The 26,546-nt window shown below is 46.7% G+C and overlaps 1 protein-coding gene and 2 long non-coding RNA genes across 6 annotated transcripts in view; 1 reads left to right on the top strand and 2 right to left on the bottom strand.

Annotated features, from left to right (window-relative positions):
• Positions 1 to 157: 157 nt before the first annotated feature.
• Positions 158 to 959, bottom strand: LOC141371293 (uncharacterized). The gene is made up of 2 exons (XR_012376120.1): positions 851 to 959; positions 158 to 499 (listed from the first exon to the last, which is right to left on the bottom strand). It is a non-coding gene; the product is annotated as an uncharacterized lncRNA (long non-coding RNA).
• A 138-nt stretch (positions 960 to 1,097) lies between these two features.
• PRPS1 (phosphoribosyl pyrophosphate synthetase 1) lies at positions 1,098 to 21,519 on the top strand. 3 transcript variants are annotated; one of them, XM_025853648.2, is made up of 7 exons: positions 1,098 to 1,237; positions 11,727 to 11,910; positions 13,105 to 13,203; positions 14,280 to 14,404; positions 17,315 to 17,488; positions 19,408 to 19,567; positions 20,503 to 21,519. In XM_025853648.2, the coding sequence occupies exons 1-7, from the start codon at positions 1,116 to 1,118 to the stop codon at positions 20,593 to 20,595; spliced, it is 957 nt and encodes a 318-aa protein (XP_025709433.1). In that variant the 5' UTR covers positions 1,098 to 1,115; the 3' UTR covers positions 20,596 to 21,519. The 3 variants fall into 3 exon arrangements, with proteins under 3 accessions (XP_025709433.1, XP_073741891.1, XP_073741890.1); XM_073885789.1 differs by lacking the exon at positions 11,727 to 11,910 and having other exon boundaries at positions 1,101 to 1,237; XM_073885790.1 differs by lacking the exons at positions 11,727 to 11,910; positions 13,105 to 13,203; positions 14,280 to 14,404.
• LOC112810158 (uncharacterized) overlaps positions 19,563 to 26,546 on the bottom strand; it is a 33,222-nt gene continuing 26,238 nt past the window's right edge. For both annotated transcript variants that reach the window (XR_003204777.2, XR_003204776.2), the window contains exon 3: positions 19,563 to 19,699. This is a non-coding gene — a long non-coding RNA (uncharacterized lncRNA). The remainder of the gene's footprint in view (positions 19,700 to 26,546) is intronic.

Genomic DNA, 26,546 nt, shown 5'->3' with positions numbered 1-26,546 from the left:
GAAAATGTGGTGTAGGGATGAAGGCTCTCTTTGGTCCCATTAGCCCATGTATCATTATAAAAATAATAAAACATGGTGTAAAAGGCCTCATGAGCAACATGTGGACATGACGCTGAGGCTCACATGAGGCAGAAAGACCAAAAACTAGGTTTCCTGATTCCTTCGGGGCTCTTAATCTGGAGTCCCATACATATACTTTATTTTCTCTCCTTTCCAAGGGGTAGATAAATTAGACCCTTATTGCCAGGGTATTTTGGAAAATCCACACTCCTTCACTTGTTTGAACACGCTTGGTCCCATCGTCCAAAACAAAACACAGCTTTCTCTTGCCCTGGCTCTGGATGATGGAGGTGGCGGGCGCTCAGTCCTTTCCCCCTTGCGACTCGTCTTCCAGGCGAAGGCAACGCTGCACAGTGGCAAAGGGCAAACACGCCCTCTGGACGCACCCGTACCACGGGTGTCTCTCGGTGATGTCACCGTGCTTTAAATCAGCCCTGCCCTTATAAAGAGGTAAAAATCATGTTCAGAAACATGCAAACTCCCGTTCAGAAATCTCCCTTTCATTCTGACAAACTGGCTGCCATCCCGCTAAACAGATTTTCTTAAAAGGAACGGCAAACCAGAGCCAGACTTACTTTCTGGTGCTCAAGGGGCGGGGGGGGGGGGGAAGCGTGTCTGATCTCCCGCTTGCGGGAAAGAGCTGGCACGACGCGCCACCAACACCCCTCCACCCCCCGGCAGTCGAGCGCGCTTCGCTTGGGCGCTCGGGAGCCGGCTCGCCCCGACCGCCTAGCTTCAGAGGGCGGCGCCGCGCCTTAGCCTCACCCTTTTCATGGCCTCCAGCCAATACCTGAGACAGGCGGGGGCAGGCCGAGCCGCGGCGAGAAACCCGCCCCTCGCTCCCGCTCAGCTAATCGCGGCGGCGGGGTGTGGACCAGCCTGCTGACCCCGCCTCCCCGGCGCGGGGCAATTTAGAGCCGCACGCCGGGCGGGAATGCAAGATGGCGGAGTAGCAACGCGAAGCGGTCAGCACCGAGTCTCTTGGCCGACTTCGGGTCCCGTCTCGGCAGCCGCAGTGATCGCTGAGCGGAGAGTGCCTAGGGTAGTGAGGCAAGATGCCGAATATTAAAATCTTCAGCGGCAGCTCCCACCAGGACTTATCCCAGAAAATTGCTGACCGCCTGGGCCTGGAGCTAGGCAAGGTGGTGACTAAGAAATTCAGCAATCAAGAGACCTGGTAAGGGCGAAGTTCGGACCCCGACCGGCCTCACCTGCCAGGGCGGCGGGGGGCGACGCTGGGGCGACAGAGGGTAGGGGGATGGGGCCGCCGCGTGAGTTGTGTGCGACCCGGGTTGGGGGGGCGGGGGAAGGGGAAGGGGCAGCTCTGTGGCGAGCGTGCCCCGCGGGTTGTTTCCGTTATGTTACCTCTCGCGGGAGGGTCACGTTCATTCTCACCGTGCGGTGGGGTGGAGTCAAGATGGAGCAGGAGGCGAAGCTGCTGGGTTTGAAGGCAAGGGCTTGGAGGACCCAAGACGGGGATAGCGGCTGCCTAGAGCGACGGAAAGGGAAAGACGCTTAGCCTCAGCCAGGGGGACACGTGGCTTTGTCGCTTCGCTGTGGAGCCATCCAGACAGGACTGGGTTCACTTTAACTCTTGGACCAGCTTGCTTGGGAGAACCTTACTGCGGCGTACTGAGTCCTCCCGATGTTTCTCTTAGAGTCTTAAGCAGCTTTTCAATTCGAAATGGTGTCGGTCGGGTTTTTGTAGTGAGGGAAACTGACATTATGTACTGAGGGCGCCAAAATTATTACTAAGGACTTCCGTTGGATTGGCAGGCGTTGGCTTTTCACATCTTCAGCATCACGTCTTTAGAAGTGGAACCGTACTGAAGTTAAATCTAGCTGCTCAGATAAAGTGATGCATCAGCTCTGCATCCTGATTGCCAGCATCTCAGCTTGAGCCATCCAGAAAATTTTAGGGAACCTTCGTTCTGGAATCCTTGACCTTCCCCAGTGCAGCTACTGGTCCAGATGATACAGAAACCTATTTTTCAGTTAGCAGAGTCTATCCTGAACTTGTCCACTTTTCTTAGCCCGCGTGGGGAATTTAGGAAACAGTTTTATTATCCCCGAGTGTTAAGAGAATGGAGGAAAGATGAGTGGAAGACCGGAATTGCATAGTGCATTGCAGCTCGAATTTTGTTCATTGCCTTGCTAATTAAACTTGCTCCCTCCCCCCCACTTCCAACTTCCTCCTGCACTTTGGGGGCCATCTTAGAGATAAACTTACTTACCTGATCCTTCCACCTGAATGTAGAATCTAACGGTTCTGATATTCATACTTGGTGTTTCTTTGCCCTGTCGATCAGATCAGGCCGGTGCCCACAATCTCACAGATGCAGTCATCTGTTAAGGGGAAGGTTTACACCAAACCTAGTGGATCGGTTAAATTAGATAAGGTTACTTTCAACATTTTTTCCTAGATGCCTTTCCTTTTTTTCTTTCCTTAAACTTACTACCGAAGTGCAACTCCCCTATCCTTCCTAGACCTGCTGATAAAAGCATTCATGTGTAGTGGACAGCTTCCTTCTGGATACTTGCTTACGGTGCCGCTGGTTGTGATGCAGATGATAGTGCAAACGCTGACACTGTCTGTAACCAGGCAATAGCTTAGTCAGAAGAGGCTGGCCAAGCTGCTGTCTTTGGCTGTGACCACACCGTTATGACACCATAATAAGACAGTACAGGATCAGACTTGGCCAGTGGCAGTATAGGCAGGGGCCAAGAATGATTTTCTTTTAGAGGGGTTTTTCCGGCCCCCTTAGAGAACTGTGGTTATTAAATCCTTTTCCTAGGCTTCTAGGAAAAATACAAAGACCTTATTTTTCTTTGTGTTCACCCTTCACCCTCTGCCTAAAGCAATACCCTAGAACCTGAAGCTATATTGGGAGACAGGGAGGGTGAGAACAATTTAGTGTTCTGACTGATCTGAATTCATCAGCAATCCCAATCTACTTCGGAGATCAGGCTGGTTTCATTTTTAAACAGCTGGACAATAGCATGCTTGGAAACCCTGGTTAAGATTAAGCCCAACATGGAAAATTGCTGACTGGTTTGGTTTCCCTGTTTCAGGCTTAATCATTAGCCTTTTGGTGCCATAGATGGTCTGAAATCTTCATTGAACATAATGGAATATGTTACCTGTGGAGCTTCCCCCTCTCTGCGCCGCCCCCCCCACCTTTGGCTCTTCTGCACTGTAGAAATGTTAACTGCTGCCCTGTGTGACTCCTGGGCTCTTAAGGACATGAACTGAGCAGCTCAGTGGGTACTCTGGGTCATCAGAGGGAGAACTGCAGAGCCCAGCCTCAAATGAGACAGTTTTGCTATCTGTACAATTTGGCAGAAGCTCAGGGGTTGGTGCTCTCTTGAGCAGAGTGGCTTTTCTTCTCGAGTCAAGATCATCCATTGATGTCCAGTTATTTAGGAAACATACATACGTATATACATGGAGGTGGGTGTATCACACACACAGATAGATAAGAGATTAGAAGTTCATGCTCTGGAATCAGAGAACCTGCATGTGAAGTCTTTGCTTTTCTTTGCCCCAGTAATCTCATCTGTAAAGTAATATCTACCCATGGAATTACTGTGAAGATGAAATGAGATGAGAGTAAAGGAAAACACTGTCCCACACAATAAATGCACAGTGAATGTTGGTAAGAAGTGGGGGTGATGATATTGCAGAAAATGTGGAAAATACAGAAGAGGACAAGGAGAAAAAAGACACCCCAAGTAGTCTTACCACCCACAGTCGACTGTTCACGTTTTAATTTATGACCTTCCAGATATTTTAGTGTGTTTAAGTGCTTTTTCAAAAATGTAAGATGTTTGGGGCGCCTGAGTGGCTCAGTCAGTTAAGCACCCTACTCTTGTTTTTTGGCTCAGGTCATGATCTCACAGTTGTGTGATCAAGCCCTACATCGGGCTCTGTGCTTAGAGTGAGGAGTCGGCTTCAGATTCTGTCCCTCTCCCTTACTCTCCCCCCCCCCCCCAAATAAATAAATAAATAAATAAATAAAATCTTTTTAAAAATGTGAGGTATTTATAGCTTTCATCACTTAGCAGTATTTTTTGAATAATTTGTCCCCTAATATTTTAGTCTACATGGTTTTAAATAGCTGTAGAGTCTTGTCTTATCGTTTTACTATAATTTTAGGAAACCAAGTCCCTGCTATTAGATATTTCCCATTTTTGACTAATGCTTTTATATGAAAACCTTTGAACATAAATCTTTGACCATTTCTGATGATTTCCTTAGGACAAATCCCTAGAAGGGGAATTACTAGGTTAAGGGGTATATACCATCGTTCAGGTATTTGGTAACATGTTGGCAAATTACTCTCTAAAAGAGTTGACCCAGTTTCTGTTCTCATCAGCAATAACAGTACTAATAGTGATTAATGTATAGTGAGTGCTTAAGATGTGCTAGTTCCTATGTTAAGTACTTTATCCATTTTTAATCCCCTCAACACTACTGAGAAGTTACCATCCCCATTTTATGGATGAAGGAACTAAGATTCAGAAGTTAAGTAATTTGCCCAACTCTAGGTATTACTGTTTAAATTTTTGCTGATACAGTATTTCATCTGGCTTTTAAAACTTTAGTATATTCAAAAGTTTTTATTTTTTCTTATTCTCTTCAATAGCGGTAAGTACCTTTGGTTTATCTCATTACTCTGGATAGGCTGAGAGGGGGAAGACTAACTTTGGTTGCCAGGATTTCCCTAAGAACCATATCCCCCGGTTAGTTAATCCCTTGCATTTTGCACATGCCAATGTCTCCGTCTGAATTCTTGAGATTTTCTTAAGAATGCTACCTGCCTTTTAGATTTCGCTTTATTTCCTTTTGTGTAGCCTTATGGATGCCCTTATGCCTGATGCTAAAGGAAAGGTAATGGAGAAGCTAGTTTTCTCATTGGAGGACATGGCCTGTCTGCCCTCACTAAAAGATTGGGAGAATGATTGGCCCAAAGCCAGCTGGAGAACACGCCATTAGCTAGAAGGAGAGAACATGGAGTGTTACCCTTTAAATTGCTAAACCAGGTTTTTCCACCTGATAGATTACATTAAGAGCAAACAGGTTTTAGGCACAGCTGTTCTACCATCAGTCACTGCCTAATTTATCATCTTTGACTTAGAGGAAACCATAAGACAAATATTAAGATTTCTTGAACTGTTTCTTGACCAAGCTGTATAATCTGAGTGTAGTTTGCAGGCTTTTTAGGCTTTATGAAAGTCTGTACACTGTAATACTACTGGAGGGAAGGATTGATCTTAATTAGTGAGATCAGTTATGTACAGTAAAATAAGGCGGTGTCCTAGTTTACTCGCACCCCTTTATTTTGATTTATTTATTTATTTGAGAGCGGCTGCACAAGAGTGTGCAAGTGGGCAGAGGGGCAGAGGGAGAGAATTCTTCAAGCAGACTCCCCTCAGAGTGTGGAGCCCTGATGCGGGCCTCAGTCTCACAACCCATGAGACCCATGACCTGAGCTGAAACCAAGAGTTGTGTGCTCAACCATCCGAGCCACCAAGGGGCCCCTGCACCACTTTATTTGGGATATAGTTTAATAAAGAAAATTTTCAAGTTATTAGATACATGCCTGGTCATAACACCTTTCTGTGCTTGAGGGTAAATTTTAGTCCTCAATTTGGCTTTGGGGAGTGGTTGAACTGCTGGGTGACTATCATCAGATGATACAATAACACAAAAATGTTACTAGTGATTGTGTAGGGCGGTGAGCTGGTGCTTTTGTAAAAATTATTTTTCAGACCTTCTATGATGTTAGACTATAATTTCTAAAAGAATCACCTCTACTAAAGTATTGTATTTAGCAAATGACCCCTGATGTTTACTTGGCAGTGATAATTTAATTTTATAATTAATACCTTATCTGCTTTCAAGAAAGGATTTTTAAGTGTGTTTCATGATAGTCACACGTACAAAAGGGTCATTAAATAGATGCATCAGAAGCCTTCTAAAACAAAGGACTATTGTAATCGTGCCAAGAATTTGGCATAAAGTGATTACTGAAGGTCAGTGTTACTTTAACTGTATCCCTTGGCTTCATGGCAGCCAAAGGGATAAAGGCATATGCAGTGGATTATGTAGTTTTTTTTTTTTTTCATAAAACTCTTTAGACACCTCCAGGCAGGAAAGTCTAAGAATTTTATGGGTGGGATCCTTAAATAATGATATCGAGTAACATAAGGAACAATGTAAACAATTTTGTGGGTAATTTTTTTTTTTAAGATTTATTTATTCCAGAGAGAGAGAGTATGTGAGTGAGTGCAAGAGAGCCAGCGGGGAGGGAGGGGTGGCAGAGGGAGAGAGAATCTCAAGCCTACTCCCTGCTGACCGTGGAGCCCAACATGGGGCTCCATCCCAGGGCCCCAAGATCTGAGACCAGAGCTGAAGAGTCAGCGGCTTAACCAGCTGAGCCACCCAGGCGCCCCTCATGGGTATTTTTTATATTGACTCTGGTAGTCCAGGCATTTGTAAAGAGAGATGAGCCATCATGGTCCAAGGATGTTGCTTTCTGGTCTTCCTTGAAAATAAGAAAGCTTTGAAATAGAGAATTAGCCCTTCTCTTAATGCTATCTTGGATCAGTTGCTAAACTACTGTTCCCTAGCTCCTAATCAAACAACCTGGTTCTGGTTGAGTGAACGTCTGGACTACAGATGATATTCTGTGTTCTTGACTGAAATAAGAGCCACAGGCCTCCCATATCAGATGTGGAGGATACCATTGACTTTATTGGAAATAAGTGTGCCTGACTTTGGTTCTACCCCTGGGAAATGGAGATCTTAGTCAAGGAGGTGATGAGGTATGGGGCTCTCACCCCAGTTTTGAAGTTGCTCAGATATTTGAAATACCTGGTAAAGACCCCAGAGTTGTGCACCATAAAACATAGAAAGGGCTCTTGTAGCCTGGAACTTGTCAAAGGGTGGGCATTGTGAGTAAAGGAGATCTGAGAAGTCCCTTTAAACACCACTGCCTCTTACTTGGGCCTGCCCCAGTGAGTACATTGCAGAACATGGTCTCCTCCAGGAGGTGTTACTCAGCCTTGTCTGCTTGTGGTTTTTAGTTTTTTAATAATATATTTTATTTATCCCAGCATATCCAAAAATAGGATAGTTTTAACACATAAGTGACAGTAACCTTGAGGTATGTTTTTCCTTTTATTTATACCATCCGCACAAAAGAGTGTGTATTTTATGCTTCTAGCACATTTCAGTTCAGTTCCTCAGACACACTAATCACATTTCAAGTGCTTGATAACCATACAAGTCCAGTGACTCCCAGATTGGACGGTGCCATTCTAGGACCTACACTTTGGAAAACATGGAAGTTGCTCTCCCAGAAAGCCCTCCCTGGCTCCCTCCTGCTTGTCCATTTGAAATTTGAAGAATGTCTTCAGAAAGCAGATTTGGCATTGGCATAGTTAACATTGCGGACAGAGTCCATTGCTTTTTAAGGCTGATCCCGGTGATTAATAGATGTCAGTTCACAGGGCACCTGGGTTGGTCAGTCGGTGAAGGGTCTGCCTTTGGCTCAGGTCATGATCTCGGGGTCCAGGGATCGAGCTCCACATCGGGCTCCCTGCTCAGTGGGGAGTCTGCTTCTCCCTCTACTCCTCCCCCCACTTGTTTTCTCTCTCTCTCTAATAAGATCTTTAAAAAATAGATGTCAGTTAAGCTAAACCAGGGTCCACAAAATTGCTATATTGTTCATTAGGTTGCCTCTGTATTAAGATTTCAGGAGCCTGGCATAAAATTCTTCGTAGCTATCCCCATTGTGGTGGGCCCAACAGGTTGTAGTTCTACCCAAAACGAAATCTCTGCCAGCTGAGTATATGTGAAAAGGATCTGAGCAGATTTATAAAATCTTTTAAAGAAACATGTTGGACCCACTTGCCTCTAGTGCGAAGTGAGTTACTTTGTGAGGGATGATAGAAGCCAGTCTTCTAAATCTTCTCAATAGCACACCTGCAGAAGGTTTGCATTCCGACTCAAGTGAGTGGATCCCCAAGTGAGTGGATCCCAAGAGGCAGCCTAATCCTGAGGGAGTATTTATTCATTCGCTGTTTGTGTCACACCGGCCCTGGCTGGCTGGGGACACAGAAGAGCACGGCAGATCTGGTCCCTGCCTTCATGGAGCTTGCATTCTAAGGGAAGAGACGACCATAAACAAGTGGGTAAAAATATAAAGCAATAACAAGTTATGGTAAGTGTTGTGAAGGTAGTAACTGGGGAGGGTCACTTTATTGTGGAACATTTCAAACAAACAGAAGTAGAGAGAATAGTATAATGGTCTCCCCCAGTGTACCCATCACCCACCCAGGTTAGCAGTTATCAATTATTGGCTTAATCTTGTTTCATCTGTCAATTTCCCCTTCCACACACACCCCCCACAATTATTTTGAAACAAACCTAGATATTATATCATATCACCCATATGTATTTCAGTAACCATGATACCATTTTCTTGCCTAAATAATTTAACAGCAGTCTCAATATCAAACCCAGCTAGTGTTCCAAATTTCCCTGTCTCATAAATATGGGGGGGGGGTTGTTTGCCTGAATCGGTATGCACATGAAGCCCATATGGTGCAATTGGTTGATTTTTTTTTTTTAAGATTTTTTATTTATTCATTTGAGAGCAAGCAAGAGCACGAGCAGTGAGCAGCAGGGAGGAGGGAGAGGCAGAAGCAGACTCCCCACTGAGCAGGGAGCTAGTCAACGGTTGACACAGGGCTCGATCCCAGGACCCCGGGATCATGACCTGAGCCGAAGGCAGACGCTTAACCAACTGAGCCACCCAGGCGCCCAGGTTGATTTTTTTTTAAGTCAATTTAATCTTTTGGTCCTCAGGGAAGTCACTTTTTTTAATTAAGATAATCAGAGGAGGTATTTTGATTGAAGACCTGAGAAATAAATGAGCTAGTCACACAAAGAACATTCCAGGTAGTGGGACCAAGTGCAGGGCAATGACATGATGAAGGACAGATTCAGGGAACGTAGAGGAAGACAGACCAGGTGACTGATGCATAGTAACCTAGGGAGAAAATACGTGGAGATGAGCTATTTCTCAAATCAAAAAAGTCAGAGTTTTCCAGATTCCCTCACCGTATTACATAGTTTCTCAGAACGTAATCCAACTGGATGACGCTCTTTGACTTCATACAGAAATGCCTTTGTTTCTAGTTACACTTTTATGACCTCCGCTTTCATGGAGGGCTGCGGTAATGGTTTACCCAGATCCACACAAAGTGTAATAATGCCCTCTGTCATTAAAACCAAATTTCGAGGCAGTTGTATATTCACATGTAATTGTAGGAAATGATACCGAGAAATCCTGTGTATCCATTTCCCAGTTTTCCCAACGCTCCCAACCAGAGTTCTCCCAAACTATAGTTTAATGCAAAACTAGTGTAATGCAAGAGGCACGATATGGCCCTTCATGCAGTCAAGATACTAAACCATCCTGTCACCACAAGGCTCCTTCCTGTTGTAACCACACCCACACTTCTCGCTCTGTGTAGTTTCCTTAGCTTGCCTTTGTCTGGTTTGGGTGTCTCGCTGGTACTGGCCTTGTAAAATGTAAAATGCGTTGGAACATAGTCCTGCCTCGTCTCGGTTCTGGAAAAGATGGTGCACAATTGGTGTTCCTTCCTCAAGTGTTTGGTAGAGCTCTCCAGTGAAGCTGTTTTCCGGTCAGTCTTCCTAGAGGCTTATCAGTTTTTTTCAAAATTTTTTCCAGTTTATTTACTTAAGTAATTTCTACAGCCAACATGGGGCTCAAACCCACAACCCCAAGATCAAGAGCCGCTGAGCCAGCCAGGTGCCCCGAGGCTTACCGGTTTTTTCATTCCCCTCACCCCAAGAGCCCGCTTTGTGTTTCATTGGTTTATCGCTATTGTTTTCCTGTTTTCGGTTTCACTGACTTCTGCTCTTACGGTTATTTTCTTCTGCTTGCTCTGGGTTTATTTTGCGCATTTTCTACTTTATCAGTGTAGGAACTGAGATTACTGATACTGATTTTTTTTTTTTTTTGCCTTTTTTAAAGGTTACTTAGTTATTTATTTATTTGAGATGGTGAGAGCATGAGCCGGAGGGAGGGGCAGAGGGAGAAGGAGAAGCAAACTCCCCACTGAGCAGAGAGCCCCCGGGATCCAGGATCCCCGGGATCATGACCTGAGCCAAAGGCAGACACTTAACCAATAAGGCATCCCTTACTGATATTGATTATTGAGAAAACAATGCACTTTTAATGTAAGGATCCCTAGTATACAATACTTCTTGAATTCGGGGCCTGAAGGCTTATCTCCAGATATCCCCAACCACTGTGTTTTCCTCGTCCTTCTGGCTACCAGGAATCTCAGCCTCCCCGTTCTCCTTGGTTTCTGGCTTGATTTTTACCGTTTGCTCTTATTTTTCTTGCTTTACAATATAAACATTCTTTTTAAAATTAACTGTTACTTGGATTGGAAAGGGATAAATATTAAATGATTCTCTCCTATATCAGCTGCTTCTGGCAATGGAATTACCTCCTGTTGCAGTTTTGCTCTTGATCAGTAGGAGTTATCAACTATTCTGACCTACTCTGGATCGATACACACTACCTACTGTATGCACGTCCACAGATAACCCCCGCCTCCCCCGCAGGATTAATTCGGGAAATGGTGTTGCTTTGAGGTGTCAGGGAGGTTATGATTTTTTTAATCCTAAGTTATTCTTGGTAAGGATCCAAGCGTGGATATTAAAACTTTCATTTTATGGTAAAGTATAGCCCTACTCCATAATTAGTTTCCTGTGGGATATTTTTTAAACAAGACTTACTAATTGGACAGAATACAGTTGGCACAAAATGGAGGCAAGGACCACATCTGTTTTATTCTCCATGCGTCTCTGACACTTTAGCACAGTGACTGGCATATGAACATGGACTGTTTGTTGAGTAAAGTGCCAATATGGTAGATGTGCTGGCTTCCGTAGAAGCCATCATTATAGAACAGTAGTGATTCATTCCGTACGTGATCCTTCTGCTTTTGTTCTGTGTGAATTGTGACAGTCACAGATTTTATATCAAATTTGCATTCACATGTCCTATTCCTGTATATAATGAGGTACAGGCAGCTCGCTGAAATTATGTTCCAGTTACTTGTGTTTTAACCAATCTTCATGCCACGTCACTTGTGAAAAGTAGTTAATATTTCTATGGCACACCGGAGTAAACTGAGGCAGTAAACTGCTTCTGGTACAGGGGATCTCCCAAAATGAGGGGACCAGTGTTCGCCTGACCCCCACTAGTCTATAACCCGTGAACATAGGGAAGCTGTACTTTTTAGACCTTACTGTCTGTAGAAATGTAGTGTAGTGCTTTAAAAAATCTCTTGTTTTTTTGTGGCGCCTGGGTGGCTCAGCTGGTCAAGTGTCTGCCTTCGCCTCAGGTCATGATCCCGGAGTCTGGAGTCTGGAACCGAGTCCCGGCTTCCCGCTGAGCAGGGAGTCAGCGTCTCCCTCTGCCCTTCCCCCCTCATGCTCTCTCGCTCACTCTCTCTCAAATAAATAAATAAAATCTTTTTAAAATTTTTTTTAAAAAATAAAATCTCTTGGTTTTTTTTTTTTTTCTTTTTCTGCTTTCCTTCCTTTCTCGTTGTAGTGTGGAGATTGGAGAAAGCGTACGTGGAGAGGATGTCTACATTGTTCAGAGTGGTTGTGGCGAAATCAATGACAATCTAATGGAGCTTTTGATCATGATTAATGCCTGCAAGATTGCCTCAGCCAGCCGGGTTACTGCAGTCATCCCATGCTTCCCTTATGCCCGACAGGATAAGAAGGATAAGGTGGGAGCAGAATCTCCTTTAAAAAACAAAAACAAAAACAAAATAACTTTTTTTTTTTTAATCAGAAGCAGCACTTGCCCAAAGTCACAAAAATTCCTTAATCCTCAGACCCATATTTAGAGGGTATATTACTTTTTTTTTTTTTAATCACATTCTTTTGGGTATCACCCAGTGTTCAAAAACAATTGACACGGGGTTGGTTTATATAAATCAACTCATTTGTAGTCTGTATTTGTTCTAGTCATACATATGTGACTTTCATACATATGTTACATACATATGTAACATCCATCCATATGTTAGCTCACTGCGACTTTTTAATTGTGTCAGTAGGACTAAGCACCAGCTACTGTGGAGTGGAATATTTTTTAAACTCTGGTAGATCCTCTGGGACCCTCTTGGGGTTCCAGCTGTGATGTCTTCATAAAACTTGAAGTCGGTTACATGAAGGCTTAGTCTCATTATAAACATACACATCTCACCTCATTTATCTGGGATTTTAGAGGCTAAGGTAATGTACATAAAACTTTGCAGGACTATTGTAATAATCGGTGCTCAAATTTTGCATACAGTGTCTGGGAGAAACCCAGATACTTTTATTCTGAGAGAGTATAGTGCTCCTACAGAATATAAAGGGCAAGGCCTCTCCTATTTTATAGTGCAGCCAGGTGTATTTGCCTGTTATTTAAAGAGGTTGAAGTTGCCGGAAGGTCGACCTCCAGATGAGTAGGAAAGTGGTATCATTTACAAAATAAACTATAATTTCCATTCTGTGATCTTTAAATTTCGGCATGTTAGATGTCATACAGGTTTGAGTATGTGTTAAAAGAGATTTTAATAATTTTTGTGAAAAAGATTTTTTTTTAAGTCTGCCTAGTTTAGATCATTGAGCATTGCAACACTCAGTAGGCTGAAACTATGTACATTAAGTTAAGAAAGCAAAAGGTAGGAAGGTATTTTTCTCTTCTGAAAGCCATATCCTGATTTGGAAAAGTGATATTCCACTTAACTATTCGTGCTAGATTGTGATCTACTCATGAAGTCAACGGCCATGGCACTTTCTATGAATTTCCTGGCAGCACGGTGCCTTAAACATAGTAAGTGCACAATAAAGGAATGCTTCTCGAGCAAATGAATTGTTTCTCAAAATGGCTTTTTGGTTTTTTTGTTCTTCTTTCCTCCCCCTCCATTTAGAGCCGGGCTCCAATCTCAGCCAAGCTGGTGGCAAATATGCTCTCTGTAGCAGGCGCGGATCATATTATCACCATGGACCTGCATGCTTCTCAGATTCAGGTATCTGGAAGCTAAATATTGGGCATGAGAAAGGGGTGGGAGAGGAGAGAGCTGATAATGCTGGAGACTGCAGAGAAGCAAAACCCTGCCCAGGAACGGCTCCGATGAACTAGACATTGACAGTGCTGTAAGCACCCTCGCCTTAAGCATAGTTCCTGATCTTGGCCTTTGGGATGGTTGGATAAGGGAGGCAGTCTGGAATTCTGAGAAGAGCATAGGCTTTGGGTTCAGACCTAGTTCGAATACTGGCTCTGACACTCAGCAGCTTTGTAACTTTGGGCAGGTTATTTAACTGCTCTGAACACACACCGCATTGTTGTTGTGAGTGCAAAATTTGTGGTAGAACGCATGGCCCAGGACAAGTGCTCGATTAATAGGAACTGTTACTGTCATCGTTAAATTGAGAGCCGCAGCTGTCGGAACCTACTTTGTAGCATAAACCTGGAGAAAGCAGAGCAGAATACTACCTTATATTCTGTACTATTGAAAGGGGCTTTCACATCCTCATTGGAGGCTTGTGGCGATCCAGTGAGGTACCCGGGGTAGGTGCTTCTACCCATTTTATAGAAGAGGAACAGATCTGTTGAGAAACACAACTAATCTGTAGCAGCTAGTATTAGAGTTACTCTCTGTGACCATTTATTATAAATGCATTCCACTAGGTTTACGTATCAAAGCATGTCTAACTGGTTTAGCAGTTAGCTCTTGCTCCCTAACGAACCAGCCCAACATTTGGTGCCATAAGGCAATATGACCTCATGGGTCTGCACATTGACTGGGCTGTTCTGGTATCAGCTGAACTTGGCCGTTCTTGCCAAGGGCTCACTCATGTTCCTGTGGTCAGCTTTGGGTTAGCCGAGGGCAGGCTTTGCCCCTCTTGGCTGGACTCTCCTGTGCCGCCCAGGTTTGAGGAAGGAGGAAGCCATTTTTAGTCTGCTCCAGCGGGCATGCCTTCTAATCAGTCTGAATGATACAGGAAGGTATTCTTCGGGCAAGTTATTAACCTCTTTGTATTGGTCATTTATAAATGGAAGTGCAGAAAAACAAAGCAAACGTGACTCAGCTTCTTTCTACAGGGCTTTTTTGATATCCCAGTGGACAATTTGTATGCAGAGCCAGCTGTCCTGAAGTGGATAAGGGAGAACATCTCTGAGTGGAGGAACTGTACTATTGTGTCACCTGACGCTGGTGGAGCGAAGAGGTATGGCCGGAATGCATATTATTCTCAAAGTACTGGGGAAACCGTTCAGACAGCTGTGTCAGAAAGTGATAGTTTTCTTTTTTTTTTCTTCAAGATTTTATTTATTTATTTTAGAGAGAGCGAGAGAGAGCACAGGCGGGGGAGAGAGGGAGAAGCAGGTTCCTTGCTGAGCAGAGAGCCCGACCTGGGGCTCGATCCCAGGACCCTAGGATCATGACCTTAGCTGAAGGCAGATGCTTAACTGACTGAGCCCCTCCAGGTGCCCCAGAAAGTGATATTTTTCTAGCAGATGACAGTTTTTAAGTATGGCTGACCCTTGAACAACATGGGGGTTTGGGGCATCGCCCCCCGCCCATGCAGTCAAAAATCCACATAGAACTTTTGACCACACCAAAACTTAACTACTGGTAGCCAACTGTTAACTGGAAGCATTCCCAATAACATAAACAGCCGATTAACTATGTTGTATTTTATGTGTATTAAATACTATATTACAAGAACGCAAGCTAGAGAAAAGAAAATGTTGCTGAGAAAATACATTTACAGTACTGTACTGCATCAAGAAAAAATCGGCTCATAAGTGGACCTGCACAGTTCACACCCGTGTCTTCCAAGGGTCAGCTCTACTTCAGAATGGCTGGAACCGGGACACGGGCTAGACATAGTTTTACTAACCCTCTTTTACTGGCCTGAGTCACTGTCTGAAAGGCAGGACAGCACAGAGGGGGCCCTTAAGTAGCTACCATGTTGTAGGCTTGACTGAAACCCATGAGTCACTGGGCACCGCAGAGCTAGCCACACCGCTGTGAAGCGATCCGGAATTGTGGGAAATTTGGATTTCTGATGAATGGCACCCGCTTTCGAACTACGTGCTATTAGTGGACAAGTAGGCTTTTTCCACACCTCATGATGCCAGTGGTTAGACCGTCTTCATTCTGGCATTAAGATATTAAGCAGGAAGGAAAATAAAGTGGAGTAACTTTATTTAAAACCAGGACCTTAACATTTTAAACAAACTGATTGCCAAGGATTGCCAGTTTCAGTGCTTTACAGCTCACGTGGCGCGGACTAAGAGCTCTTGATTTCCTTAGTGGATCACTCATTAGTAATGCATTCAAAAGGATGACACATGTTCTTCTTGTTGTGGAAATAGAATGAAGAGGCTACAAAACACAGATGATTAGGAAAAGCTAATTCAGATCTTTCTAAAGGCCATTCAAATCTTCAAAGACTGTTTCTCAACAACCTCATTATTTCAGTAACTTCAACAGAACAGCTAAGCTGCGAACTTGGGTTCCGTTATCCAGCCAGATGCATGGCTTCGTGAGTCCCACGTAATCACTAGTTATCATCTGTAAAAGCAACCAAGCCTAAAAAGCATCTCCCTAATGGTAGTTGTCAAACTTGTCTTAACTTGTTGGCCAGTGTTTTCCCATCTTGCCATGGGACTTAGAAAGTAGTGTTCGAAATAAATAATCAGGCAAGATTTTCTTTCCAAATTTGGGTCCAGGAAAACTGCCTTCAGTAGGTGACTTATGGCTTCATTACTATTTTGTGTGTGTGTTGATAATTCTCTTAACAGCGGTAGAGTATTTTCAGAGTGAGTGGCTATTATCACTTCTGTCTTGGCAGGGTTTTCGGACTAAGTGGAGATCCCTGTGTGCTGGTGACTTGCACAGAGTTCTCCCCTCAGAGGTATAGGGAGTGCCTTCCCAGCCCTTCCGCTTTGTCGGTCATTGAGGTTGTTGGCCATCGAGTCTGGACGGTGGGGGACGCTTGAGCTAATTGGATCGTGCGTTTGTCTTGGATTAAGTAAATGTTCCAAGCAGATGGGTTATTCTTGACGTCCTCTGCCCACACCGTAGTCATGGAGAGGAGAGCACAGGGTGTGGTTCATCTAGGTCGGTACATGAACCGTCCAGGTTGTGGTTTGGATCTTCTGTGTTCTCTATGACAGGGTCATACGTTCTCCCCTGTCCAGCACAACCTCCGTCACATGACCATAGTCACAGCGGAAACCGGGCATAATGCTCTGGTTGGATCAGTGCTGCATTTAAAAAAACAAGACCCAAAGCACAGGCTTCTTCATGCACGGGGAGGACGGCTCAGTGGAGCGGGGGGCCTACACGTCATTTACACTGAGCAGCACGCTGTCGTTTACACTGAATCGATTTCTGGTTGAGTGAATTATACGGGACTTGGTCATCAGAGATCGGTCTTCCCGTCCCACCTTCTAGTTCAGTTTGTATTACTGTGTAATAGCAAAATGAGACTGACGTTTTGACTTGGAGATACTTCGGGCTGTGCAGCCAGATGTCCAGTTTTCCTGGTTAATTGGTATAACTTTCTTTCTAGCGCTCCTAAAAGGAACTTCCAAGCTTGGTGTCCAGGTACAGTTGACATTGACAGTTGATGGAGCACTGAGGGGAGTGTGGTGAGAGCACAGGCATTCTGACTCCTCTCCCGCCAGGTTCAGGTTCACTTCTCACAACATCCGCATGTCAAATTGGGCCAATCTGTGCACTCGCGGCCTTAGTTAATGACGTCTTCTCTCTCCCCCTTCTGCTGCCAATCTCTTAAATGAACGTGCCTTCGCATCCTACTGCTTCCTGGGACTGGTGAGGCATCTGGCTATCCCCCGCTCGCTGTAAACCAGAATTAATTATAATCGAAGTCTGACTAATACGCTCAGAAACTGCTCTCAGGATATGGAGGCATTAGTCTATAAAACCCACTCTGTGCTGTTGGCCTCTGAGAAGTCAATCAATGAGAGCTGTTTTCTTCTAGCCCTGGGAACAGTTTGGTTTCAAAGAGTGCTCCCCCCCCCCACCTCCCCGCCGGAAAGCAAGCCCATGGTTTAGTCCCTGTCTTTCGTCCTTAGGTTTTAACTGCAAACACCCTGTTTTGCAGAGTGACCTCCATTGCAGACCGGTTGAACGTGGACTTCGCTCTGATTCACAAAGAGCGGAAAAAGGCCAACGAAGTAGACCGCATGGTGCTGGTGGGAGACGTGAAGGACCGGGTGGCCATCCTGGTGGACGACATGGCTGACACGTGTGGCACAATCTGCCACGCAGCCGACAAGTGAGTGCGGAGAGGTGGGGCTGGTGGTTAGAAGGGGAACATAGTTAGCCGCTGTCTCAGTGCCTTACACCTATGGATTCTTCGTGGAAGTAAGTCGAGCGGGCTGGTAACTAGCTTTGGGAGTTGTTATCACCCGAGGCTTTTGAATTGCAATATGCATACATTGATGGATATTTTCTTTTTTCCCCCAGATCTTCTGAGTTTTATTATGCTAAACCATATAGAGTATAAAATTTGCCGTTTTGACCATTAGGTATACGATTCAGTGGCATTAGGTACATTGGCAGTGCCGTGTGACGGTATTTATTTCCAAAATGTTTTCACCACTCTGAATACTCGACTTTTGTTCGTTTTTAAAAACAAATTAAAGTAGAAATGTATGGGCCTGAAAAGATAGGAATTGGCTCTTCACACGGATTTGAATTGTGTGAGTCCACTTAAGCATTTTTTTTTTTTATAAATACAGTGCGGTACTATAAATATAATTTCCTTATGATTTTCTTTTTCTTTTTTTAAGATTTTATTTATTTGAGAGAGAGAGAGCACAAGCAGGGGAAATGACAGGCAAAGGGAGAGGGAGAAGCAGGCTCCCTGCTAAGCGGAGAGCCCAATGCAGGGCTCGATCCCAGGACCCTGGGATCATGACCTGAGCCGAAGACAGACGCTTCACCGACTGAGCCACCCAGGTGCCCCCTTGCCTGCACTAAATTGTGCCTTCACTCTGTTCGCTCTGCTGCTAGTCACCAGTCTCTTATTACCTCCCTAGTCCATCTCTCTCATTGCCTCCCCCCTTGCTAATCTGTCTAAAACTAAGGCTAGAGCCCATCACTCCTCTCCTTGAAAACCTTAAGTGGCTCCTCATTGCTATAGTCCACACCACTGCGAAGAGCCTTGTTTCTCCTCTAATTTTTTCTTAACCTCAGGGTGTCTGTGCCATGCAGAGGGCCTGGCATATAATAGGGGCTAAAAAAGTATTTGTGGGCTGAGCAATTCCTGACTGGGACCCTGGAGTATACACTGATAAAACTCATTTCGTCCTTTATGATTAAGTTAACCCTAACTGCTGTAACAGATCAGCTCCCCGAAATGTCAGTTCGTTACCATGATAGTTTCTTGTTCCTGGCTTACTCCAGTGCAGGTATCCCTCTTTCAGTTTTGTGGTGCTGCATCTTTAACATAAGGCTTCCAAGATTACCTTGGGAGACATTTCCAGTTTGGCCAGCCAGAAAGGGAAAACAAGAGCATGGAGAATCACCCATGGAAGATTCTTCTGAGCCCAGCCAGTGGTATACATTGCATCTGCTCACATTCTGATAGCTAGAATTCAGGCAGATGGCCACGCCTAACTTTTTGCAAGGGAGGCTGGGAAATGTAGTCCAGCTGTGTGCCCGGGGTGGGGGGTGCGGGGAAGGCAATGGATTTTGTTGAGCATAGCAGTCTGTGCCAGTTTTACTACGTTAATCCAAACCTAGTCGGGTAAGTTCTTAGTCCAATTATTTCTCTTTGCTGTGAACTGAATCATGGCCCCCTAAAGCTCATACGTTGGAAGTCCTACCCTTCCAGTGATGATATTTGGAGATGGGGCCTTTGGGGGAAGTACCTAGGTTTAGATGAGGTCGTGGGGGGGACCCTCATGATGGGAATAGTGCCCTTGTAAGAAGAGACACTGAGAGCTGGTTCCCCCGTGCATGGGCGCGCGCAGAGGTCACGTGAGCGCACAGGGAGGTGGCCAAGAGAAGAGGCCTCAGCGCGACCACTACCTTGTAACCACCTTGATCTTGGGGGTCCCAGCTTCCAGAACTGAGAGGGCGAGTTTTTAAGGCACCCAGGCTGACAGATACACTCCTCCCCCGCCCCCCAACTCAGGTCCCCTAGTGACAAGTGAGAGTAATCCAGAGCAACTCTGCGTTTCCCTCTAGACTTCTGTCAGCTGGAGCCACCAGAGTTTATGCGATCTTGACTCACGGAATCTTTTCGGGCCCGGCCATTTCCCGCATTAACAGCGCATGCTTTGAAGCAGTAGTAGTCACCAATACCATACCTCAGGAGGATAAGATGAAGCATTGCTCCAAAATACAGGTGAGGAGGAGGTTCTTGCAAAAAAAGACTCCACGAAGTATTTTCAGGAAGTGGTTGCCTATGGCGAGTTAGGGGTCTGGATTCTGAAGATGTCCTCCTTTGCTCTTAAAGGGCTGAGTCTGTCATCAGGATCTGTGACCCAAAAGTTAAAAAAAAAAAAAAAAATCACATGTAAAGATTCCGATTGTGAGGTGAACCTCTGGAGGACAGAGCATCGGGACTACAGCATTTCAGCGGACGCTCTCAGTGATTGTGATTCACACCCAAATTTGCAAGTCCGTGCTTTACACTTGCGTGTGTGTCACTCTGAACTGTTGGCCCCCTGCAGACACAGTGGGAAACCTTTAAAAGGGGGGGGGTACACCCCTCAGAACTTCAGTGTCTCTCAGAGCATGCTCTGGAAACAGCCTAAGTTAGTTACCTAGGATTCTTGTTAAAATGCAGGTTCCTTTGCTCCACCTGAGACCTATAAAACCAGGAGGTCCCGGGACCCCTCCTTTAATTCCCCCAAGTAATTAGACACTAACGTTCAAGGGCTGTTGGCGCCAAAAGAACAAGGCCTTGCCTCATTAAAAACGTGTACAGTAATCCCTTAGCTTTCTGAGATTCATATGGAGAAGTGGAGCACCGATGTCCTTCTTAAGGATTTGTTTTTTCAGCTTAAGCATTCCCTTGTTTTCACTGCTGAGGATCTGTAAGTGTCAGCGCACCACCGTGTTGGTGAGTCTGAGTCAGGGGTGTTCCTCCTTGAGCACTTTGGCCCTTTCCCAAGCGGTTATGTTAAAAAGTACTATGCAGAAGGTAGCTGGGGGCGGCTCATGAGGGGACACAGCCTAGTGCAGCAGCCTTAAGGGGAAGGCCCCTCGTCAGGCTGCTCACCAGGGTTGGCATCTGTCTGTGTGCTGCTAACCTGATGCTCCTCTCGGCTCCCCTAGGTGATCGACATCTCCATGATCCTGGCAGAAGCCATCAGGAGAACTCACAACGGGGAGTCGGTTTCCTACCTGTTCAGCCACGTCCCTTTATAATAGAGTAACTGCTGAGGCTTTTTACGAAGAAAGTGAACCCCGCCCCCTTGTTTTCCCTTGGTATTTGATGACAAATTCCGCAGAAGGCCCAGCTTGCCTCTGGCGAAGCTTTCTCCACCCCTCATCGGGTATATTAGCATTTCTCCTAAATGTAGAGAAAGATGATCGATGGATCGAGATGAACTGCTGAGCTGCGCACAGCAAGAGTTCAGGCTTCGGAGGGTGTTCTGTAGGGGTGTGAATGTGCAGGGGGGGGAAGCGCAGACTACTTTGCATGTGAATACTTCAGGGTTTCCTTTGTTCAGAACTACTGGCAACAAAGCCACCCCAGTTCCCCCCCCCCACCCCCAACCTGTGACAGGCTCTCAAAAGTCTCTGCAAAATGACAGCAAGAACCCTAGGCCGCCCCAGCCCAGCTCGGGCCAGGCCACTGAGTCCTGTAAAGCTGCAGCTCTCTGGAGGGAGTGGGGGTGCCCGGGGTAGGGGGGGAGGCGGCACACAGGGCAGTGAATGCTTCTTGGGAGGAAAAAGCCTGATCCTTCACCCCCTGCTTGGGGATTGTGTTGCTTGGATTCTCCTTTGTACCCGTCCCTTTCCATTTGGCTTGACCTTCAGCCATCTTGCCCTTCCCCTGGCCAGGTGTCCTCTGGGGTGCAAGTGTTCCTCGTACCACAGTCTTCTGGAAAGCAAAGTCGCTTCCTGCTACGTCATCTCTAACAGGATTATTTTTGCCGTAGCGTAATCTTCCTTAGCCCGCTACCGCTGTGGTAGTAGGTGTTAGGTGGGGTCGTAGTGCCTTTTGATTAATTTAAATATTTCATCTTCCTTCCATCTCTTTGGCCTCTCCAGTGACCTGCGATTTCTGTTAAAAAGACTGATGTTGCTGTCTCTCATAGAGGAAACTAATAAAGTGTCTGTGTGTGATTCGTTCGTCCGTTTCTTGTCTGTGCTGATCTTTCTGCTCCAGGGTTGGTCTCGGGGTCTTGCTGCCCAATGGATAGCTCTTAACTTCCGTGTCTTCAGACCATTAGCTGCGTGGTTAAGCCCAGAGAAGGCCTTGACCGAAGTTCTGTTCAACAGTAAGACCTTGAGAAGTCGGGGGTTTACCGAGAACCAAATACGGTGAGATTCTGTGCCTTATACGTGAGGTGCAGTGCGTGTCGGGCCTGCTGGATCTCCAGTTCTTCTTCCCAGGGCTAGAAATTCAGTGCTTTCTCAATCTCTGGAATTTATTCATTTGGAACCAATTTTGCCAAATGCAAACTTTCCCTCTATCAGTAGTAGACACACGTGTGGCATTTAATTTCAGGCCTTCTAATTAAAAACTGGGGAAGATGAATGTGTACAATTGAATGAATTATGCATTCCAGAACGCTCACTGGGTTTTTGTTTTTGTTATTTTGGTGCCTCATCAAATAAGGGAGTTCTTTTACTTCGGGAGAAGCCACATGCTTCTGGAGCTAATCGGGCCGACGCTCCGGCAGCCACTGACATGGAGCCTCGGTGCCCTAACCTGCCAACCGTGCAGTTCCCTCAAGTATTGGATCAGTGGCACGGGGCTTGCTGTGTCCGAACATTTTGACTCTACTGTAGGCCCCCTTGGGGAATCCAGTTCCTAGATAATCCCTCGGTCCCCACCTTTGGCCCCTCTGCCTGGGGGAGGGTCAGTATTCAGTTTCCTGTGACACCCAGCAAAGTGCCATAGCACCTCTGAGGCCATCTCGTTTTTGCCTCTAATGGGAGCGCCCCAAGTGCCCTGGAAGGCAAGTGATTCTCGACTAGGGAACAGCAGCAGGAGCAGACGTGGTGCGGTGGGAGGGGGAGGCACCGAAGCCAAATGGGCCTGCACCTGTAAGGGCCAGATGACTGCTGCTGAGCCAAAGGCATCCCCAGCTTCTACGCCACGTCCCTCACCTTCCACCCTCCAAGCCAGAGGGGAGATTCCTTCGAACAGCACTAACCTCACCACACTGAGTCCCCAAGCTAATGCCTTTATAAAAGAGTCATTTCAAATTGGGGCTGCTGGTCTCCCTGCCAGATTGGGAATTGAAGCATTTTCTGCTAGAGAGTTCTTTAATTGGACTGTTAATAGTATGTAGCCCTTGACCTGAGGGGTATTAGGATCATGGAAAATGCCTGCAGTTAAAAAAAAGGAAAACCTGCCCCTCTTAGCAATCTTGCCTCCTACCATCTCTTAGTAGCTCTTGGTTGTGGCGGAGGGTAAGCTTCTGGAAAGGAATCTGGTTATTGGAGGCACCTCCCCGACAACTCTGGAAGTGAGGATGAAGAAAGAAGGTTCTGCACTGCTGCTGGGCCCCCCAAGCGGGCTAAAGACCACTGAGGGAGTAAATGCCCTATTGGTGAAAACAGCCATTACATTTGGTCAGGAGGGGGAGCCAGCTTCCTACCTTTCAGTTTGCACCCCTAGCCTCCCGCCAGATGCGTCCTCTAGGGATGCCAAACCCCCACCCCCCACCCCTGCCCATCACATGATAACTGAGGTCACCAGAGTCCTCTATACTGCCCTCAATAGCTGCAAATGGGAGAAGGGAGGATTAGAATTAATACAACCACGGGGCAGGAACATACTGGAAGTTAATTCACACCTCATTTTCAGGCCAAGGATTGACCTTGTGCCTGTTAGTCATTTGCTGCCTTTTTGCCAACTGCTGGCTCTCCCGGAAGGCTGTTCCTACAGGCTCAGCCTTTTGCAAACGATTATCTGAGAGAGCACACCGGGGTATCTTCCCCCCCGCCGCCCACCCCCCAGCTGCTTGGAACAGGTGGCTCCTGTCATGACGTCAGGTCATGGTTTCAAGGCAAGAATGCTACAGCTCAGGACTCCCCCCTCCTACTTTATTCCTGCCATGTTTTGAGGCCTGTTTTTCTCCTGCAGATCTTTTTTCTACTAGTCTTGAGACTCCCTGTTTCAGAGTAAAGGAAATTCTGCCCCGAATCCTGCTGGATAAAGTTCAGTATTCCACAGAGTCTCTGGTAAAGCATTTCTTTTAAGTCCCCTTCTTCAAAGTCTAGGTACTTGTGGGACAACAGCAGGGGGCTGGGATAGCGGCAGGCATATTCAGACCTGGAAGACCTGTGGTCACGATTATCTAGTTCTGCTCTCCAAGGCCCCAAAGATTGCAAAGGGAGAGGGCTTGTGGCGGCTGGACAGATGGCTACCACGCCATCCTTCCCGAGATCGCTTTGTGTCTCAGCACCAAGGGCTCCAAGAAAGAAGACACTTCTTCCTGACCACCATCTTCCATTCTGCCTTGCTCTCCTGCTCACACCCCTGGATGCCCTTAGCCTCTGAGATGCCCAAGTAGTCTTGCCGTGAACTTGGCCTTTTTTGAGAGTGTTCCCTTGTGGGGTTTTTTTTTTTTTTGGTTTTGGTTTTGGTTTTTTTTTTTTTTTTTTTTTTTTTTTTTCAGAGTGGTCCGGGAGGGGAGAAAGGGGGGGAGGGTAGCTTTTTCCCTCGCCGCCCTTGGGCGCCCCCCCCCCCCCCCCCCCCCCGCCCCCTCGCGGAGACTCAGAAACCTGGCTGGCTCCTTGCTCCAGCTTGAGTCCATGTGAATGTGATCCTCTGTTGTTGGCCTATTGGATGCCCCTCGGCGACAGGCTACTGTCCCTACCCATGCCCTAAGCCACCAGAGTGAGACCCTTCTCCCGTCTTTCCCTTTCCCTGAGCTCTTTCCCCCAAGGTATTCCTCCCAATAGCTCAGCTACCAACTATAAAGTTCCAAATAGGGGGAGGGGAAAGCTCATTTTGCAGCGGGGCAACGGACCTTCATCCCATTCCCCTCCACCCTGCTTTGTGTTTTCAACTGGCCCCATCCTTAGATTTTCCAAGTCCCCACCACCACACTCAGCCCATCCACTCATGCCGCAGCGGGGTCTTGTCGCTTCATCCGTAGTGTTGCCCTGAGCTCACTCACATCTTGTGACTCTGATCCAGGGTTTGGATATAAGGCAAAAGAGGGCAGCCAGGCTTGACCAATACATTTTGCAAGGGCAATACACGGAACAGCGGTTTTCTACCTCTAGCATGGAAGTTAGCCTGGAGCCACACTACCCAACCTCAGTCCTCACCCTCAAAGTTCTTGGGGTAGGGCCTCTGGTGACCCCGTGGATGGGGACTCTGTGGCGCAGGAGGGGCTGCAGCCAGGCAAGGGAGGGAGGGCTGCCCAGCAGGAGTTGAAGCTTGACTGAGGACGCTGCCCTCCTCCCGTCCCTTGGCTGCTGTGGCCGCCTGGCCCACGGGACCCGTCACTGCTGCCCAGCTGCCACTAGGGGGAGCCAAGCAGAGGACGGGGCCGGGGGCGGGGCGGGGGGGGGAGGCTAGCTCCAGCCTTGAGAGGCGTGAGCAGGAGCCTGAGCACCTGCTGGTCCTCCAGGTCCCCTCTTCCCCTTAATACCCCCAGCAGCCAGGGGGACAATACGGTGCCCGATTCCCATTCATTCGGCAGACAGGAAGGTGCGCAAAGTGTAAGTGCGCAGCTCAGTGCCTTTTCACAAACCAAGCGCGGTGCCAGATGCTAGGGACCCAGAAACGAATCCGACAGGCCCCCCCCCTCCCCGAGGCACTCTGGTCTAGAGAGGAAAACAGGACATTACAATTACGTGTGATGAGGCCTGTGGTGAGGGAAGAGCAAGATTTGATGGGAGCACAGGAGGGGGGCGCCTCAGACAATGTTGGGAGTCAGAAAGGCATCCTGGAGAAAATTATTTTGACTTTGGAAGCAGTTGATTAGAAATTCACCAAAGGAGGGATGGGGAGAAGGATCTTTCAGGCAGACAGAATAGCATGTGCTTACGTGGGCCCCCTAAAGAATGGGGGGGGGTGTATGTATGTGTTTGAGGGTAGGATGGGGAGCTGTGATGAGGGATGGGGCTGCTGAGACCAGATCTGAAGGATCTTCGAAGTAGAGTGACCACACACCTGTTGTCCCAGTGTATTTATTGATGGCACCACCTTTCGCTCTCAAAAGCGCCCTGGTTCAGATAACAATGTAAGCCTGTTATATGGTTACCCTACTCGTGTTAAGACATACTCTGGTGTTTGAGCTCTATCCTGGGAGCAAAGAGGAGCCACCGAGGGGTTTAAGCAGGGTGCTGACTGGGTCGGAGTCACTCAGTTAAAGTGGCAGTGATGTGAAGAGCGGATTGGGTGGGGGGAGAGGGGAGGAGGGCAGCCAGGATGAGAGAAGACCCATTTATAGTAGATTCGGGAGGAAAATGCCACAGAACCTGGTGACGTTTGACGTTTGATTGAGGGAGAAGGATGCCCGAGTGCCCGGCAGACGCTGGTACCGTGGCGTATCAGGGATGAGGCTGAAGTTCGGTTGAGGAACTGCTCAGTCCCAGGTACCCCGCCCGGGGCACCTCGCCAGGAGGGTTCAACGGGCAGCCTTTGCAGCCAGCGGAGAGGAGTCCATCGAAACACTTTTGCCCAGATGCCCTCTCCAGATACTCCTGAAGCCGCGGGGCTGCAAACGAGGCCAGGCTCGAGTATTCTGGGTGTTCGAATCCAAAGGACAAGGAGAAGTTGGGGGAGGTCATGGAACCCGAGGAAAGATGGGCTACACTGGAGAAAGGTAAAAAGGGTTTTAAAATGCACAAGATAAAAGTCTGGGTTATAGGTTATCTACAGGAGGAAAATAAATAGAAGCCAACAGAAGGTTCTGACAGAAAGAGATGGGGGTCTTTTGAAAATTACAGACAGGGGCGCCTGGGTGGCTCAGTCGGTTAAGCATCTGCTTTCGGCTCAGGTCATGATCCCAGGGTCCTGGGACTGAGTCCCACATCGGGCTCCTCTGCCTGCCTCTGTCTCTCTCTCTCTGATAAATAAATAAAATCTTAAAAAAAAATTTTTTTAAAAGAAAAAAATTATAGACCGTTCATGGCAGCATTACAGACAATTTGGGAAATGTGCATGAAAAGCCTTAACTCAT

This window comes from Callorhinus ursinus, unplaced genomic scaffold, assembly GCF_003265705.2.
Source record: "Callorhinus ursinus isolate GAN/ISIS: 27379988/994484 unplaced genomic scaffold, GSC_fseal_2.0 scaffold65, whole genome shotgun sequence".
Lineage (NCBI taxonomy): Eukaryota > Metazoa > Chordata > Mammalia > Carnivora > Otariidae > Callorhinus > Callorhinus ursinus.
The sequence above is the reverse complement of the archived record's forward strand: the minus strand, read 5'-3'. Positions and strand labels throughout refer to the sequence as shown.